The sequence below is a fragment of the Sceloporus occidentalis genome, unplaced genomic scaffold, assembly GCF_023333645.1.
Source record: "Sceloporus occidentalis isolate IW3139 unplaced genomic scaffold, rSceOcc1.0.p SCAF_82, whole genome shotgun sequence".
Lineage (NCBI taxonomy): Eukaryota > Metazoa > Chordata > Lepidosauria > Squamata > Phrynosomatidae > Sceloporus > Sceloporus occidentalis.
The window spans coordinates 3,565,190-3,583,325 of NW_028317062.1; the positions used below are offsets into that span (position 1 = coordinate 3,565,190).

The 18,136-nt window shown below is 38.6% G+C and overlaps 1 protein-coding gene across 1 annotated transcript; it reads left to right on the top strand.

Moving 5' to 3' along the window:
* The first annotated feature begins 1,409 nt into the window (after window positions 1-1,409).
* On the top strand, window positions 1,410-13,626 carry LOC149285276 (heme transporter hrg1-A). The gene is made up of 3 exons (XM_089495659.1): window positions 1,410-1,542; window positions 12,629-12,796; window positions 13,490-13,626. The coding sequence occupies exons 1-3, from the start codon at window positions 1,410-1,412 to the stop codon at window positions 13,624-13,626; spliced, it is 438 nt and encodes a 145-aa protein (XP_089351785.1).
* Window positions 13,627-18,136: the final 4,510 nt, after the last annotated feature.

Sequence of the window (18,136 nt, forward strand, 5' to 3'; positions counted from 1 at the left end):
TTAATTTTATTAGGCACATTGAAGTCCGGCAGGCCGCACGTTGGATGCCCCTGACCTAGGCACCAAGACAAAATTCTCAGTCGCCATGGCGACCTGGGATTTGTCAAGCCCTGAGGGACAGATATATACCATATTGGCTCGAATATAGGCGGCACCCAAAAAGTTAGGTGTTTTTAAAGAAAAAAAATTCTGCCCCCCCCCCGAGATATGCTGACACTCTACCCCCCCTGCCAGACTTACCGGTGCAGACTCCACAGGGTCTTGCGGGGGACATCTACGAATAATGCGTATTCAACTTCCGGTGCCGACACTTCCGCCGTGGGAAGTACCGGCAAGGAAGATTGTTAAAGCACATCGCGTAGACATGGCGGCAGCGGAGGCTGTTTACGCGCATTAGACAACCTCCCGTGCCAGCACTCCCCCCATGGAAAGTGCTGGCAGGGCAGGCTGTCACAGCGTATCAGAGTAGGATGCAGGTCCCCTGCACCGCTGCGGGGGATCTGTATCCTAACCCTGCTGTCTGCCCAGCGCCCGGGAACTGCATGTCCCGGGCGTTGGGCGCTAGACCCCGAATATAGGCCGCACCCCCACTTTAAAGTGGGGGGGAAAGGTGCGGCCTATATTCGGGCAAATACGGTATATATAAGTGGTGGTGGGGTGGGGAGTAACTTTCAGTTTTAGCCAAGTGCAGCCTAAATTTTAATTTCGGTGCATCCCTATAAAAAAAACATTTCTAAAATGAAGACAAAGTTTTCACTAGCTTTTGTAGATTACTAAACAATTTTTCAAGTAAAAGTCAGAAAAAGTTTTTTGTTTTTTTTTTAAAAGAATAAGTGGTATGATACGATCAAAATAATGGTATCAACAGAAAGTCCTACTTGTCAAAACAATATATAAAACTTGTGTGGGTTGAGTAAATGATGAAAAATGCCCTACTACCTCTGAAGGAATTTACAGCCCTGCAGTGTTACCTCAGACTTTGCCCGTTGAACAATTTAACGCCTAATGCTGAGCTTCCCCAATCTCTGGCCAAAACATATAAGGAATTCACCATTAAATAATTAATTTATACATTTTCTCCCTCAACAGCCAAAGATAAACTTCTCCTCATATAAATCACGTGTCGCTGTATCTACAGCTCAGAGATACAGGTTGTCCCTTACACTCGCCCACCCTGACACCAGCCTGCCCGACGCGTACAGGCTCTCGCTTAGTAACAGAAGTATGGCGGTCGTTATTCTTGAGGTCAGCGTTTTGCGATCGCTTATTGGCTGCGCCTTGTAGCCCATCCCACTATGCGTGCGCTGATTGGTCTGCCCGAGCATAGCTGGCAGACTTGTAAACCGACTTCGTGACTGGTTGGGCGGGTGTATGTTTTTCACAGTCCTCCGGTTTGGTTGGGTTTCACCATGGCGGTCACTACAAGGCTCTGGATTCGCGTCGCTTATGCAGCCATGGGGACCATTTTCGGCTTGTCTGCCTTCCTGGTGTGGAATATCGCTTTCGTGCAGCCATGGACTGCGGCTATGGGGGGTTTATCAGGTAAAGGCCAGTGTTAACCTGTTACATGATTACTTGCAGGTGTGCTATGATGGCGAGTAAACATTCTTACGTCATCCACAGAGGACCGGTGATGATATATAGATTATATATATATATATATATATGTATATATAAAATCTCTAGCGCTCAGTATGTTTAGGTGTTTATGGTGCTGTGGTGGGGGTGGATATCAATAAGAGGGGCAGAAAGATGGTGGAAGAAGTAGCGGTGGGGTGAACTATTCAACACATGGGGAGAGACGATATTGATAAGTAAGTGGCTGTGTGTAAACAGAGAGCAAGCAGACCCTGTGCCCATGTACAGCCTTACTTAGTGTGTGTACTAATATATTATATTATATATATATATATATATATATATATATATATATATAGCATTTTTTGGTGTGTATCTGTGAACAAATTTATGTCTGGAGAGAGATTTGTGTCACAAAATGTACCTTTTTTTGCAATACTATTAGATGCCAAGCTTGATCTTATTTAAGTTTCACATGTTGCTAAACAGCACATGTAAAGTATTTGGTATTAACAAATACTTAACGTTAAACAACGGTTGTTAACCTTTTTTTTTTTGCTGTGAAAAACTATGGGGCTTATGGGCGCCTGATAACCGAATAAGTGCAGCTGTAAAGTATTTTATGACACACAAGATAGTAAGACTGTAGTGCAAGAAATCACCCTGTGATATGTGTATATAATACACGCATCCTGGAAGTACATCTAATTGATTCCTATACAAAGTTGCTTGTTTTTATAATATCTGTTTAACATTCTAGGGGTATTGTTGCTGGTGCAAAGACTGGCACTAAAGAAGCTAGGCAAATTAAAGCAATATTGTGAATGTCACTCATGCCCCACTTATAAAGTAAGCAAGTAAGTTACAGGCTTATGTAGGCGCTGGTTTAACCTACACAACATGCAAAAAAAACCTGAATGTTGCAGAATCTTGTAATACCTTTTTGTTGGACTAACTGTATTTAAAATAATAGACAAGCTTTCGGGAGTCCTCCCTTAATCAAGTTAAAAGCATTTCCCGGAAAGCTCGTCTATTATTTTAAATACATTTAGTCCAATAAAAAGGTATTACAAGATTCTGCAACATTTTTTTTTTATTTTTTTTTGCATTCTTATACACTGGATTAATACGGCTACTCCAAACTACCCTACTCAACATTAAAGTTCTCTCAGTATAATGTGGAGAGAAATGTCAGAATATAAGGTCATAATCTGAAAATAGAGGTCCAAAGACTTGGATACAATGTAAGGAAGTTTTGCTTTACCATGAGAGTGGTGTATAAATGCGACAGTCTCTCAGCAGATGTGGTAGAGGCTAAAACAGTAAGGCAGTTTAAATGTGCATGAGATAGGCATAAAGATTGAGGACTAATTAAGGTTTAAGTCTTCCCATAAGAAAAAATGGGCAGACTATATGGGCCAAATGGTTCTGATCTTCCATCAAGTTCTGTGTTTCTAACTGATGTTTTTGAATGAATTGAAATCAATCGAGATTTGGCAATTATTTTTTCTATGGTATTTGATTCTAGCTCTGTGACGGTATTTCTTGTTCTGTCTGCTAAAATCTCAAGAGAATGAAATGCTCTGTTAAGTTAAAGGAGTAATCTCAGCGTACATTTTAATGATTACTAGTACTGCCCAAAACTGCTTGTAAACTTAGCACAATAAAATAACACCCTAAAAGTATTGTGTCATTTAATCTTTCTCATAAAAAAGCATGCCTTGGCATGAGAGTTGTGGTTTGAACTTTACATTCATTTGTATGGCACCAGCAGATTCCATAGTAATGTTACGGCTTATAATTATGAAGAGCCACCCCAGGCAAATTAGTCTTCCAAGAAAGGCTGGGATGGACCCCAATAAAACACTGTTCAATCACTAGGGTGAATTTAAACAAATCCCAATGCTTTCATTATGGGTTTTTTGGGATAACCAAGTTTTGCATCTCTTGGTAAAACTTTCTGCCTTTGCCCTTTAATCTTCCAGAGAGACTGTGATTAATGTTCCACTGGGAAAGTACACAAGAACGCATATGCACTTTAATAATAAATTAGTTTAATCTTTACATAAACTGTTTTTTTCATGCAAATGCATAGATAGATTAATTGTAATCCCCTTCTATACAGTTTCTGTCTGTCCCAAGCCCTAGCTATTTGCCATTCAGGATTTGTGTTCTGTCAAACTTCTCTTCAGCCAGCTCCACCCTTGGCTCACGAGAGAGTACTGGGGTGTCTAGTGGGACCCCCTGTGAGAATGCACTTTTTGTGAATGATTTGTTGCTGTTAGGTGCCAAAACTGGCATAAACTGCAGAGAAAAGAAAGGGTATAAACAGTGCCGCTTTGGAGATACAGCATCTTCAGAAAGTTGGCATTTTTTAAGTCACGAATACACATTTCAGTACTTTAAGAGGACACGCATGCCAGCACATGCAGAGTGGTCCCTTTTTAAATGTTACTTACTGGGTACAAAGTCTGCTTTTGAGGAGAGAGCGCATTGGGGTCTATTTAATAAAGTGGTAGGTGGTTTTAACTCTCTCATATTATTTGTTATGAAGGGCCTACAATGGCAGAAGTATCCTGCGAGTAGGGGTGAGTTGGCCCTGTATATTACATAAGTGATTGAGAAATCTCACTGAAATATTGCTGCAGCAGAGGTGCATCTGGGTTTTAAGAACTTTTCTTTTTGCCCACCTTTTCTCCCTTTTTTCTGTAAAAAAAAAAAAAAAGACTTTTCATAGGCAGCAGTTTTGCTTTGTTAAAAAAAACAAAACACCAAAATAGAAACTAAATTTACAGCTGCATGTGGTGATATTGCATATTGAAACTGCAGAGCCAATGATTATTTTTAATTAAAAAGCACCAACAATTTATGCAGCGATTTCATACAATACATATATTCAAGGAGTATGACAAGACTAGAATTGACAGACTAAGAACAATGATGATCAGATTACTCCTGATCAATATGATTGATCAGGATTATCTGACCCCTCTCCCTCCCATCAGTGACAGCTGTCATGGAGAGATAGAGAGGATCGTCCTAGTTACAAAAAACACACATTACTATTTATTTTTCTTTTAACTATGACCTGGTTAGATCACTGATTATTGACCAGTCTCATCAATTAATATCAGTGTCATGTACAAGTCATAACAATTCATTTTTATTTTCTATTTTTTTTTTTACAATTTACACTAATCAAATGCTATCCGATGACTGATTAATGACCCTTTAAGTCATTGATCATTGATCGTCTCACTGATCAATAGTCAGTCAATCGCTAACATTATATAACTTTAACCTAAAACTATCGCTATGTACTAACTGGACCCCAGCTCTACCCTTTACGCCATCCTCTTACCGCTAGATATAATCACTAAACTGAGACACACGGTGAAAAAAATGTCCCCAAACTCATGGAGGTAGAGACCTCAAAAGAAATTTGGAAAAATGTCCCTAAATCCAGGAAAGGAGAAACACCATTTAAAAAAAAAAATGCTCCTGGACCAAGAGAAGGAACTTCAGGGTGTCTTGTGAATATGTAACCCTAACATACCATTAGTATATAACATATTTGACTTACAGAAACAGGTGGGATGGGCCCTGCTCCAAAGAGCTTACAACCTAATTGGAGCAGTTCCCAAATGCTCCCAAAGGGAAGAATGCAATGTAGTTTATAGTAAATGGTTGCACCAAAAACAGGTAGGACTTCTATACAATGTATTCGTTCAAAGTTACATTTTTTTACTGAAACATAAAAATAGAACAATTGTTAGAGTAACCACTTGTGAGGGTCTGAGTGGAGAGACTGCTTTTGCAATCATAGGGACCACAGATATAAGGAGTAGAGGTGATCAGTAACTCAGGGGTTTTGCAGGGATGTCAGCTTTGGGGGTCGTCACATTGTCCTGTTCTAAAGGATGCAGGACAGTGTGAGGTGAAACTTTGCGTTTGGCAACTAGAGGCAGTCAGTGGTTTTTACCGTACCGTGTTTGTGCTATAGTAAGAGGGTCTAAGGGAAGTAGACTTCAATCCCTGTGCATCTCGGCATCCGTTCCTGGAGAGGTCAGGAGCGTGAGAAAAGTGTGACAGTGATCAGGGATACCCGAGTTCTGTCTCATGATAAGTAGTAAGGGTGTTTTCCTAATAGATGGGTCTCGGATAACTGACATAAAACACACACAAATAGTTAATATCCAGCTGCCTAAAAACACTGTTATGCAAAAAGCTAGAACAGATTTAAAAAAAAATAAAAAAAATTAGCACTATTTTCAAAACCCTTTTTAATCTGATAATGGTAATAAGAAAATGTAGTGGGAGTTCCTGCAGATGTATGAGAAGGTCCTTGGATAATTTAGCACTTGAAGTGTTAGAGGTGGGTCTATAACAGCGACATGAGTAAATTATTTAGTTAATTATTTCACCATACAGATTTACTGGCATATTAGCCATTTTAATTAAATATTTTACAAAGGTTTTGTTTTATGAAAATTTTATTGAGTCACAACATCTGATTTGTGTTAATCTCTAATTGTGTGTGTGTGTGTGTGTGTGTGTGTGTCTTAATGTAACTATCACTATTTAGGCTCTCTTTGATTCCTCTGGTGCACTAAATTTATGTAAAACTCTTTCAAAACTCCATTATAGAACAACTTTAGCGCATTCGTATTTAATAGTGGTACCAATATAGAGGCCGTAGAAAATCCACATATCGTATTTTCCATTTGTAATAATTGGGTTTGGGTTTATAGTCTCTGGCAGCTGGGTAACACTCGGTTTGTTAATACAGGGATCAGAAGGATTTTTTTTGTCCTATCAATGTATAAGCATTTGCCCCTTTCCCCCAACCCCAGCCAAACTTATATCCGGATAGGTAGTATATTTACTGCTCCTTCAGCAAGGTTACCTGGGACATGAATTGTCCGATTAAGCAGGATAGTATGTCAGTGACGCAGCGTCGCGGCTGCGTTTTGATCCTGAACCCAATGTGAGGGGATTGTATTATGAGCCTGTTAGCAGCTGCTGGAAAAGTGTTTTGAGCAATGTTTATCACCGATTCACCGCTTGGATTTCCCCGAAATAAAAAGATCTGTTTCACAAGAGACTGGCGTGACTGCTTCTTTGTATAATATCAGAAGATCAAGGTGCAGGGAGTGCTTTTTCTTCCAGGAAAGCTGCAACTTTACTTTAACCCTTTGATTTTCTGGAGTCTGGACTTATTTTTCCCTCCGGGAAGCTGGAGCTACATTGTACAGTGCAGCGGAATATGTATAACTAAATTCTCAATAGTTTTGCTATAGTTTTAGTTATAGTTTAAGCTTTGCCTGTGGATTATTTTTCTTTATTTATTGTTGGGACAAATAAAGCCATCCGTGCTCCTGAAAGGGACACTCCAGCCATTATATGCACTTTAATGCGTAAGACAGCTGTGTGGTCCTTTTAGTTTTAGTGGTGTTTTGCAAATGCATGAATCCCCCACATTCCCAACCCCCAGCTATATGCCATCCAGGAGATGTGATCATCTGACTACTTGTTTGATATATACTTCAAATTCAGTACTGACTGAGTAATGTGCATTCTTCTTCTAAGGGCCTGTCGGGGAAATTAAATGTCTCTTTTAAAGCAAACCCTGTATCCTGTTACATGATGGTTAACCCCCCCCCCCATATGTATGGCAAGGGAAACATTAAAATGTATGTACTTTTATCTTTTAAAAGCCCCCACCCCACTTGATAAATCCCTTATGCAGTGCCCTCCACTAATATTGGCAAATTATGCTGTGAAAAACTGTTTGTTTAAACCTTTGATCATTTCCTCAAAAATTTACACAACAATACTCTGCTCTCATGGATATCAAATAATTGCTAACACAACACAGGTTTATCCATAAAATAAATTAAGTGTTGAATATGTGCGTTGCACAATTATTGGCACCTTTTTAGTCAATACAGGTGCATTTTCAATGCTTTGCAATTTTCTTATAGCCAGTTCCCATTTTCTGAAGCTCAACAAACTTTTGCTGCACACGTGAAGGGAATTTGGCCTTTGTGTTACCTAATATTTATACCCCTGTGAAACATGAAGTCACGGTTGAATGATTTCCTGTCCCTAGTCACCCAGGTGTACTAAGAAATGTAAAATATCAATGGGAATATCCGTATTTGCTCAGTTATAACACAGCCCTGATTATAAGATGACCCCCCAAAATTTGAATATTAATTTAAGAAAAAAAGCCAGAATTTAAGAGTTTTACTTGTAAATATTCAATAAAAATTAAGATTGAGAAAAATGCATTTTTTGTTTTTATTTCCTTTTTATTTGACAACCTGACCCCCCATTCTGCACATCTGCCCCACAGATATGCCTTATACCCCCCATATGCCATTCTGCCCCATGATATGCCTTATTCCTCCCTATTAACCACTCTGCCCCCCGACTTACCGATGCATCCCTAGTCTTTTCCCCCGTACTCCAGACTCCCTGGTGTCAAGTGCCGGCAGTCGGTGAACGTCTGTACGATGTGTGCAGAAAGGAGGATCCAGGTCTTCTGCAGCGCTGTGGGGGATCCTCCTCTCCGGCAGCCGGTGAACGTTTGCACGATGCGTGTAGACAACCTACGCTGCTGCTGGCCGGTACTTCTGCCGGGGCTTCTATGGTGTCGCACCGGAAGGCCATGTCACCCTGTTGCTCCATCATAAAAGCCCCGGCAGCAGCGGGGGTTTGCCAGAGAAGGGGATCTGGATCTTAGTCTTGTAGCCAGACCTCTATTTGAGGTCTGATTTATAAGACTATCTCGAATATAAGACCAGGGGTAATTTTCAGAGCATTTGCTCTAAAAAAAAAAACAAAAAAACCTTGTCTTTTAATTGAGCAAATACGGTACTTCAAATATATCTTACTCGTGTTCACAGATGTGCCAAAAATTGTGCTGCACATACATAATAATTTTAATGTACATGGCTAAATCCCCTCCAAACAAAATGAACATTGTCACTTTAATAATTGTGCAATGATCCTTTCATTTAAAGAAGTTACCCAGTTATGCAATATTTATAAAGGACAAATTAAAAAAAATCCTTTCTCAACTACTTTTTGTGTGCTTTGGTCAGCTATTGCTCAATATTCCCCCCCCCCATCCCACACGCAATATTTGCCGAATGCTTACATTCTTGAGGAGGGAGGGATTGTGTTTCTTGCAGAATCCACTTTGGGAGCTCCAAGTTATTCCAGGAATATTATGGGAACAGATTTTTTTTTAACAGACAGAAGAGAAGAAATCTGTTTTCAATGCTTGCATAATCTGAAGAAGGCACCTCTGAGGTCCTTAAAAAGTATGACACTTCATCTTTTTTCTTTCTATGTTGACTCAATTCTCAGCTGTTTTTATTGGCTGAAAGAATAACTTTCTTGGCCATTATGTTGAAATGGACAGGTTATGGTTACTGCTGTGTAGGCGAGAATAAGCCTTTCTTACCCATGATCTGCAGCAGTATGAGATAACAACATCATTTTACAGGCCAGGCTTTGAAAGCCAGTGGTGCTTTAATATTGTTTATGGATGTAATTTCTGTTTGGCATATGCTTCACAACCTCTTTATTAGCAGCCATTATTTAGTTATCAAGTCCTGTTTAGACTTCTCTAAGTCGTGCATAAAATAGCCAGATTTATAAATCTCTTACTCTGCCTACTTTATCTCACCTCTCCTAGTCCCTCTAATGCAAAACTTTTATTAGTGTGGCTGGTCCATCCCTTACGATGGCCCTTTTACCTATTGTGTAATACACCCTAAATCCCTCTAGCTTGTTTGAGCAGGGCCCTCCTCATCTGTTGTCTCTGTAAGTCAATCTGTTATGTTACATACTACTTATGTCCTGTCTACCCATTGTACAGCGCTACGGAATTTGTTGGCGCTATATAAAACAAATAATAATCTCTGGTGTCTGGACTCCATGGCTGTTAGGACATGCATCCTGGCACTTAAGGATTTGCCTGCTGGACACACAAACATGGCCAGTTTTTCCCTGGGAGACAGACGTTCAGTATAGCCATGTGTTGCAAAGCCTTTCCACAGTCACAGTCTTCAACACAGAATGTTTTATTTAATTGTTCTCACTTTGCATAATATTAATGAGAATAAATAAAGCTTACTGTTAATGTAGAAGATGGGGACACTATTGAACGTCTCAATCTTTTGAATTTACATTTTGAACTCCAAAGAGTTTTTCTAATTAATTAAAAAAAAAAAAAAAACCCCACACCCAAGGAAATTCTCAAGTAAGAAAAAACAAATGGAAACGAAAGCATGTGTTTGAGCCAAACAAAATAAAGGTAGTTTTCCTATAACCTTCATCATTGTTAACACCGTATTAACACTGTGATTATTTCTGCTTTAGAACTGTTTATCTGGGACATGTGACTGCTGGTATAGCTATTGTATGCGACGTATTTCTATATTCAAGTGGCATTTGATACTGTTAGTTCTATGTGCCGTGACATTTATAAACAGACTTTGAATTTTATTTCTACTGTAATGTGACAAAAGAGGAGGTGCATTTGGTGATCTGGGTGGTCTTGGGCTGTTCTATCAAGCCCCAGGATTGCTGTTCTATCAAGCCCCAGTCCGTTATGTACCGCTTAGAAAAAACATTAATTGTTAATAAGTGACCCTTAGAGCTACCATGCCAGTCTTATTATATTGATAAACATAAAACAGAAATACAATAGCTTTAGTTTCTATGGCAACAACTCATCGGCGCCTGCTCATGTCACATGACCATTAAGGATTCCCTAAAAATCATGGCAACATCTTACAGGTGGGTTTGTTATTTTTTTAAACTATTTCAAGGGTTTATGCCATCCATTAGTAAAAAGTAATATGTATCTAAAGCTTGCTCTAAATTTGTTGAACAGCATGTTTTGCTTGCTTTAATGAAGCAAAAGTACTGTAAGAACATTTGGAACTTGGCTTTAAGTGTTCAACGCTGTTCATACTATTGTAGCAATAGTTTGTTTTTTTTTTTGTTTAAATTTTATAGTGACCAAAAATTCTTCACTTGTAGAAGTAAAGCAAAAAAGATGCACATGGCTCGGCTCACTAGACTTGTGACTTGTGTGACAAACACGTGGCGATTGTAGCCAGGGTTGCAAGCGCTCACAGTGACTGCACTTTCAGATTTGGTCTGATCTAGCTGAGTCACACAAGGCGTAACAATTCTCATGCTTTTGTCTTTGTGCACAAAAAGTATTTTCAGGCTCAGCAGAATCGGATTTGACAGGCATCATATGGTTTGCGCAAGGAGACTTTCCACTTCCCTGCCACTTCCCAAATCTATCATACATCTTGGGTCTTCCAAAAGAATAATATATTTTGTCATTAAAATAATTTTTTCAATATAGTATTGTTTGTTGATCTACCAAATTATTAATAAAATAAAAATTTCCGGCAGGTTGAATTGGGAACACTTTCATGCCATTGCTTGGTTGCTTAAAGCCCCCAGAAGTGGCATGGTAAATGGGCCACCGAGTGCATTGTATGCGCTAGTCCTGGAGCTGCACCTTAGTAAGTCCCCTTTTTTTTTTTTTTTTCTTGCTTCAGCAGCCCTCCTCCTTAGTCTGATTCTTGCCACTGCTTGAAGTGATGGAAGCTCTTTCCATGCATGCACACAGGGGTATGAACAGACAAACAAGGCCTCTGCCAAGCCAGGAGCTGACTGGAAGAAAGTGTATCACGTGGCAGGTGATGCATTCATCAGAACACATCTCCTCCATGTCGTTTAGCTGTCATGTGCATTAAAATGCTTATGATGGCTGGAGTGTCCCTTTCATGTACTTACCCTGCGTTTAGTGGGCTGCGTGAAACAGACTCTTCCTTTATACAAAGCCGAAGGCCACAACTAAGTTTTCTTATGTAGCTGTTATTGAAAAGGGCAATTTAGGTTACAATTTCATACAACCCATTTTTAAGGATTGGGTGGAAATATTCTTTGCTTAATCATGTTCTGCTTTCTTGCTGTGACACAAGTCTGGTTAATGCATGTGAGCAGGTATTTTACTTCCCTCTTGACTTTAAATTAAGATGCTCGTTGCAGCGTGACACTGCACTTTCTGTGTCACCGGTCTATAAGACTGAATTACTGTGCAAAAAAAATAAATGTTCCGAAATGTATTAGTTCTGATAGTTAAAACTAAGCCAACATCTTGTAGATCTTGGCAAGCCTTTTTTTAAGAAGCCCACAAAGTGTAGGCTCACTTAACATAAATGGCAGCTGTATGTATGGTGTATTTTATACAATGACTTTGTGTATTCACTGTTATTAATACATATGCAATTCATGTAAACTCTGGGTTTGCTATAGGAGGTATCTGACGATGCTGAATTGTTTGAGAGACTTTGCCCAAAATAAACTACCTGTTAAAGTAAAAGCTGATTGAACTGAGCATTTAGCAAGTAGAACCTGTCTCTACCCAGCTATGAGTGTGAAGACTGTAAGCAGGAGGGCAGTATGGACTCTCAAAGCAGCTGCAATAAAAAAAAAAAAAAAAAGAACCCTTCAACAGTATTGTGCTAGCGGACAGTGGTGCAACCGGCAACAATCGCCAAAGGGTATATTCACTAAACTGTGAGGCTGCAAGAGAATTTTTTGTATTATGATTTCCCTAGGTATTTTTGAATGCCCAATCCTACAAAGCATCTGCTGCAAGAATAATTAATATTTAAATGTTTTTTTTTTTTTGTTAAAAGAGAAAACAATTTGAACACTTCAGAGGAAAAAATAGTAAAATTGAAAAATATAGATGTAAAGCATATATCTAATGGAAACACAGAGCTGGTACACACAATACCAGAAAGCTGCTGTTTTGTTTTTTGGTTTTTTTAGTAACAAATTTCTAAGATTTCTGTGTTGAGTTAATCGGATGGTCATGTGAATACTCGCAAGAGTTGGTTCATGTTTGGTATATACCAGGTTTCTGCTGATCAATCGAAACTACATCATGTACACACGCTGTCAAGCTCTATTTATCTGAAAACTTTTTTTTCCCTCCCCTCAGGTGTTTTGGCACTATGGGCACTCATCACACACATCATGTACATTCAAGACTTCTGGAGGACATGGCTGAAGGGCCTACGATTCTTCCTCTTTATCGGGGCTTTCTTCTTTATCCTGGCATTGATAGCATTTATTGCGTTTCTCGCTGTAGCCATATCTCAGAAACAGCGTAAGTATCTAAAGGTGACAGCTAAAGACAGAGTTGGTTCTTGGTTCCTTGAGAAAAGGGCAACAAACTTACTCTTCTGTCAGGTTCTTAAACGTTACATGGATATCGTCAGTCCTGCTTTTATAGTTGTATATTCTAAAATGTCACCATGGAAGTGGCCAATGTTTTGCTTTGTTCTCTGGGAGCACTTTCTTTATATTATATTCTATTGTTAATCTGAGTGAGGAAGAGTATCAGATTGTGGACACACCATGTAATGAATGGTCCGTACATACTAATAGTTATGTAAAATCAACATACATTTTTGTGGGTGTAAAAAGAAAATACATTGAGTATATTAATAATACATTAGTAGTACAAATCTAAATTATTGGGTTCATAGTGCAAACCATCAAATCCATTGTTCATAGGTGCTACAGAGGTGATGGCACATGGATTTTTCCATTAAGGTATTTCATGCTCCTTTACTAGGAGCCCTTGGCATCATTAGTGTGGAGCCCACAGCACTAGGTATAGCGGTACCATGCCTAGCGGCTGCTGTGTTCCCTATGCCTTAGAGCCATTTCATGGTGTTTTTTTCTTTTTTGTTTTACATGTTTTATTCCCTTAGAGGGTGTATAAACTACCATAAAATCATTAGTTACAATTTCATTTACTGATCATTAATGCATTTTTCCCCTCTTGACCTCCTAGATATAGCTGATCCGAAGAGCTTATACTTGTCCAGTGTGTGGAGCTTTATGTCCATGAAATGGGCTTTCCTGTTGAGTCTCTACTCTCACCGCTACAGAAAGGAGTTTGCTGACATCAGCATCCTCAGTGACTTCTGACCCACAGACTTGATCTGAATAAGGACAATGAGAAGGATTTTTTTTAAATGTGCGTGTGTGTGTGTGTATATACATATACCTAATTTTCATGCTCGGCTATGCCAGTGAAGTTAACGAAACCAGACCTAAGGAAAGTTGGAAGACTGAACATTGCTTTAACATTTCTCATAATTACTCCATCAATGCAATTTCTTGTATTTATATATTTGTTTTTAATTTTGCTTTTAATTTTAGATTTGGGGCAATTGCAATGCTTTTTTTCGACAGCAGTAATTAAGCACTGTATGTTTAAGCAAAATTACTGAGCACTGTCACTTTATCATTGTCTAGACAGTCTCTTTTACTAAAAAGGACATCCTCCGTGAGTAAATGCCATTTGAGTCACTTGTCAAATAAAATGTATGCTCGAATTACACATTTTTAAACTGTATGTGTGCAAAACTACACTACGCATGTAGTAAGGATTTAGGTGCTAGGTCTGAAAAGTGTTTCACTATTGCAGTCAAAAGAATGGTCAGATCAGATTTTTTTTTCTTTTCATATTCTGTAATTTTTACATGTTAACATCAGAAATGTATGCTGTCTTTGCTGTCACCTGAGAGCATCAAAGTTCCGTTCAATACGTTTCTTTTCACATATAGGAGCTAGGACCAAAATCTTTTCATTTTCGTTAGGGCTGCTCACTCTAATTCCTGTCCACAGTCAAAACAATCTCTCAACTTCCAGTAGCATTTTTTTAAAGTCACTGTTCAGCTTGCATTTGGTTCTATTGCAATCAAAACCTATTACAGCATTTGGGCTTTTAATCCATATATGTTTAGCTGTTGCAAAATTATTTTAAATGCCAAATGCAGTTGTAAACATTTTATTTGACAAATTAAAAATAAAAAGTTAATAGGAATTGTCCATTGGTTCCCACAGTGTTAATACCGTGTATCAAAGTTTGCACCAGAATTGTATTCATAAATAATCCGTATTTTTATTGTCTCTTGAGTTTAACCTTTCTTGTGTCAGGGACTAATACAGTGATATTTTTGATGGTGGAACATGATTAAAAATCATGTTCATTGTGATATTTTGCTGTGTAAATGACATTTAGATTAGGTTTCATGCATTGGGAGATTAACAACAATCAAAAGAGGTGGAAACATAAGTATGAGATGCATTATCTACATTTTGAAGATGATTTCTTAATTCAAATAGTTACTCATGAGTTAAGAAGCTATGGGTCCGATTGAGTCATTGTCGTCAGATCTTTTCCCATTGAACATGTGCCAGTACTCAACTGACAATTTTGGAGAGAGATGTGTCAAACATAGAGAAATGTCCTCTTAATTGTTCCATCAAAAGACTAATTAAGATATCAATATCTTCAATCGCTTTTATTGGCTTCAGATTCCTGTTATAATACTTTTCATTTTTAAGAGAGCATTGTAGCGTATAATTTATCCATTCACATAATCATATTTGTTTAATAAGTATTCACATATTACTTTGTCCTCTTGGCTGTCAAAATTCAATTACAGTCCTGTATCCTTAATCTGTGTCCAGGAGGTTTTATTCCAGCAACAACAAAAAAGAGTTTTGGCCTATTATCCTGACAGAAACTAAAGCCTTTGTGTGCATTCGATCCTGCTCTATATCGTAGTCTGCTTATCCCACTCTGTGCTGTTGGCTCCTCTTGGAGAGAAAAGGATAGTGATTATAAATTGGATACCTATGCGAAAAATTTGATATTGGACTTTTCCCCCTTTCTTTATAGAACACCATCTTTAAACTATATGTTACATTTTTTCTGGGCATTTGCTAAATAATGTATGAAGAAGTAAAATGGCTAGTTACCTGCTGTCTCCTGCTTTAAATGTAAACCTCTGGGACCCTCTACAGGCAAATTCAAGAATCACATAAAACCTTATATTGTAAAAATGTCAATTTGAATTCTATATTTATAATTTCTGTTTCCATAGTTTAAGTTGTTTTTGTTTTTCTTGTAATAAACATGGCACATTTTACATATCTTTTTAGCTTGAAATTCTATAATCATGCAAAATTCTATTCTAACTTAGCATTGTGACTACCTGTTAAAGAAGACAAGTTGTAGTATTAACATATACTTTCCATTCACACCAGTAAGCACATGCAATTCAGGAATTTAAGTTCAGCTTCAGTCAGTCAAAAACTTAGAATGGAAGCATGGTAATTCCAGTTCCATAATAAGTGATACGACCTGTTACAGTTTAGTTAAGGGTGATCAATGGCACAGCTCCGACTAGACCAAACCGTTTTGAATCCTCTGCAAATCTGTTTCCAATATTTCTTATAGGGTCTCTAAGAGATTCAAGCATTCATACACAGCGATGCACCTTGCTCTCCTGTGTGTTATATGGAATGTGATGTCATTACCAGGTGCCCCCAGTCTTTGCAGTGGGATTGCCATGGTTCAACTGGAGCCATTAATACTCCTTATTCCATGCTGGATGAGTATTGTTGACCAAACAGTCACTCTGGGAAAGATAAGGAAGTAAAAAGCAGCAGAGACATGTACATCTTAGGAAATAGTTGCCTTTTACAGCACACGTAAGACATCTAATGTCACCATTATTTATACCAATCAGCCTTCTTTCCATAGTGCATCCGGGTCAGCATGGGCACCCTGACTGGTCTGTGGCTGAGCATATGCAGCAAACTGTGATGCACTGTATGTTCTGACACCTTTCTATCAGAACCAGTATTAAATTTTTCAGCAATTTGAGCTACAGAAGCTTGTCTGTTGGATTTGACCATATGGGCCAGCTTTCCCTCTTAACGTGCATCAATGAGTCTTAACTGACCATGACCCTGTCGCTGGTTTGCTGCTTTTCCTTGCGTGGCCCACTGCTGGCTGGAAACACTCCATAAGAGCTGCAGTTTTGGAGGTGCTCAGACCCAACATTCTTGCCATCACGTTTTGGCCATTGTCAAAGTCGCTCAGATCCTTGCACTTGCCATTTTTCTTTCTTCTAACACATCAACTTTGAGGACAAAACGTTCACTCGCTGCCTCATCGTGGCACCTGTCGGCATATATAACATGATTATCAGTGTTATTCACTTCACCTATCAGTGGTCATAATGCTATGGCTGATCAGTGTATTTGTCTGTTTCCCATGTGAAGTTCAAATATTTTGAAATATGTTTTCTGGAGAAAGAAGTTGTATAGTTTTGGTATGGTAATATTTGATGTACCTTTGTAATACTTCCTATGATTATACAATCATACAGTCATAGTAGACTCCAGGTGGTTATATATGCTCTGTAAGGCATTGCTGACCGTAGACATATTGTTAACTAATTTGCTCAATATTACTACAAAATGACCCCCTTACTCCCCAACCCAATACTGCCATGATCACTAGGTTTTTGAACAAACTAAAACTACCATCTCTATCTACTTCTGCTCAAACTGCATTATCACAACCCATTTCGGTAGAAGAAATACAGAAAGTATTTCACCAAACTATATAATAAAAAAAAAATAGAAATATAGTAGCCCTACATTTAGCTTCATTTTTTCTGCTTATTGCAGAAACAGGCCAGGTCCCCCAGGGAAAATCTAACGACAGCCATCATCGCTCCCCCAAAGCCAGGTAAATCCCCAGACCAATGGGCACGCTTCCGGCCAATCTCACTAATCAATTGCGACATTAAGATATATGCTAAAATCTGGGCCAACAGACTAGTCCCACTCTTCCCTATCTTGGTCTATGTCAATCAAGTTTGTTTCATCCTCAACAGACAACCATCAGACAATACACATAGCTATAATCCCAATCTCTAAAAACATGCAACAACCTTGCCTTTTGGTTGGCATGTGATTGGCTACACTGGAACTACTTTGAAGCAGTGCTAAATAAATTAGCTTTCCCTGACCCCGTGATCAAAGCCATCTTAGGGTTCTATAGAAGTCCCTTTGCACAGTTCAACATAGTGGGGACTTGGGTGTCCCCTATCCCCCTTGTTATATGTATTCTTACTAAAGCCTCTTGCATGTTTAATCAGGACACACCCTCGAGTTACAGGCTTCTCTACCCCTCACGGGCAACACATTACACTAGGAGTATACGCTGATGACCTTATTGTGATCCTGACCAATCCTCTAGATTTAGTGCCTGCTTTACTTGACTGTTTTCAACAGCATAGTCAGGTCTCTTACCATAAAGTTAACACAACTGCCCAATATTGGCTACCTTGACCAAGTCCCCACAGATGTAATGGTACAAATTATGGTATAAAGATCCAAAAATATTACATACAATACTTAGGAAATAAGTTAGCTTTCACAAACCAAAAAAACTTGATCTCTCAACTTCACTAAACAATGGCCCTCTCTACAAGAGGAAATCCACACCTGGTAGAAACTTAAGCTAACCTGGCTAGGCAGGATAACAGCATTTAAGATTATGACATTATCACAGATTTACATATTTACATATTATACAAACAGTTCTACTTAGCCCGACTACTAAGGGAAA

Coding starts and splice junctions, on each gene's coding strand:
- LOC149285276 (XM_089495659.1), top strand. CDS start 1,410: ATGGCGGTCACTACAAGGCTCTGGATTCGCGTCGCTTATGCAGCCATG. Junction 1,543..12,628: donor GGCTATGGGGGGTTTATCAG/GTAAAGGCCAGT, acceptor CCCTCCCCTCAG/GTGTTTTGGCACTATGGGCA. Junction 12,797..13,489: donor AGCCATATCTCAGAAACAGC/GTAAGTATCTAA, acceptor TTGACCTCCTAG/ATATAGCTGATCCGAAGAGC.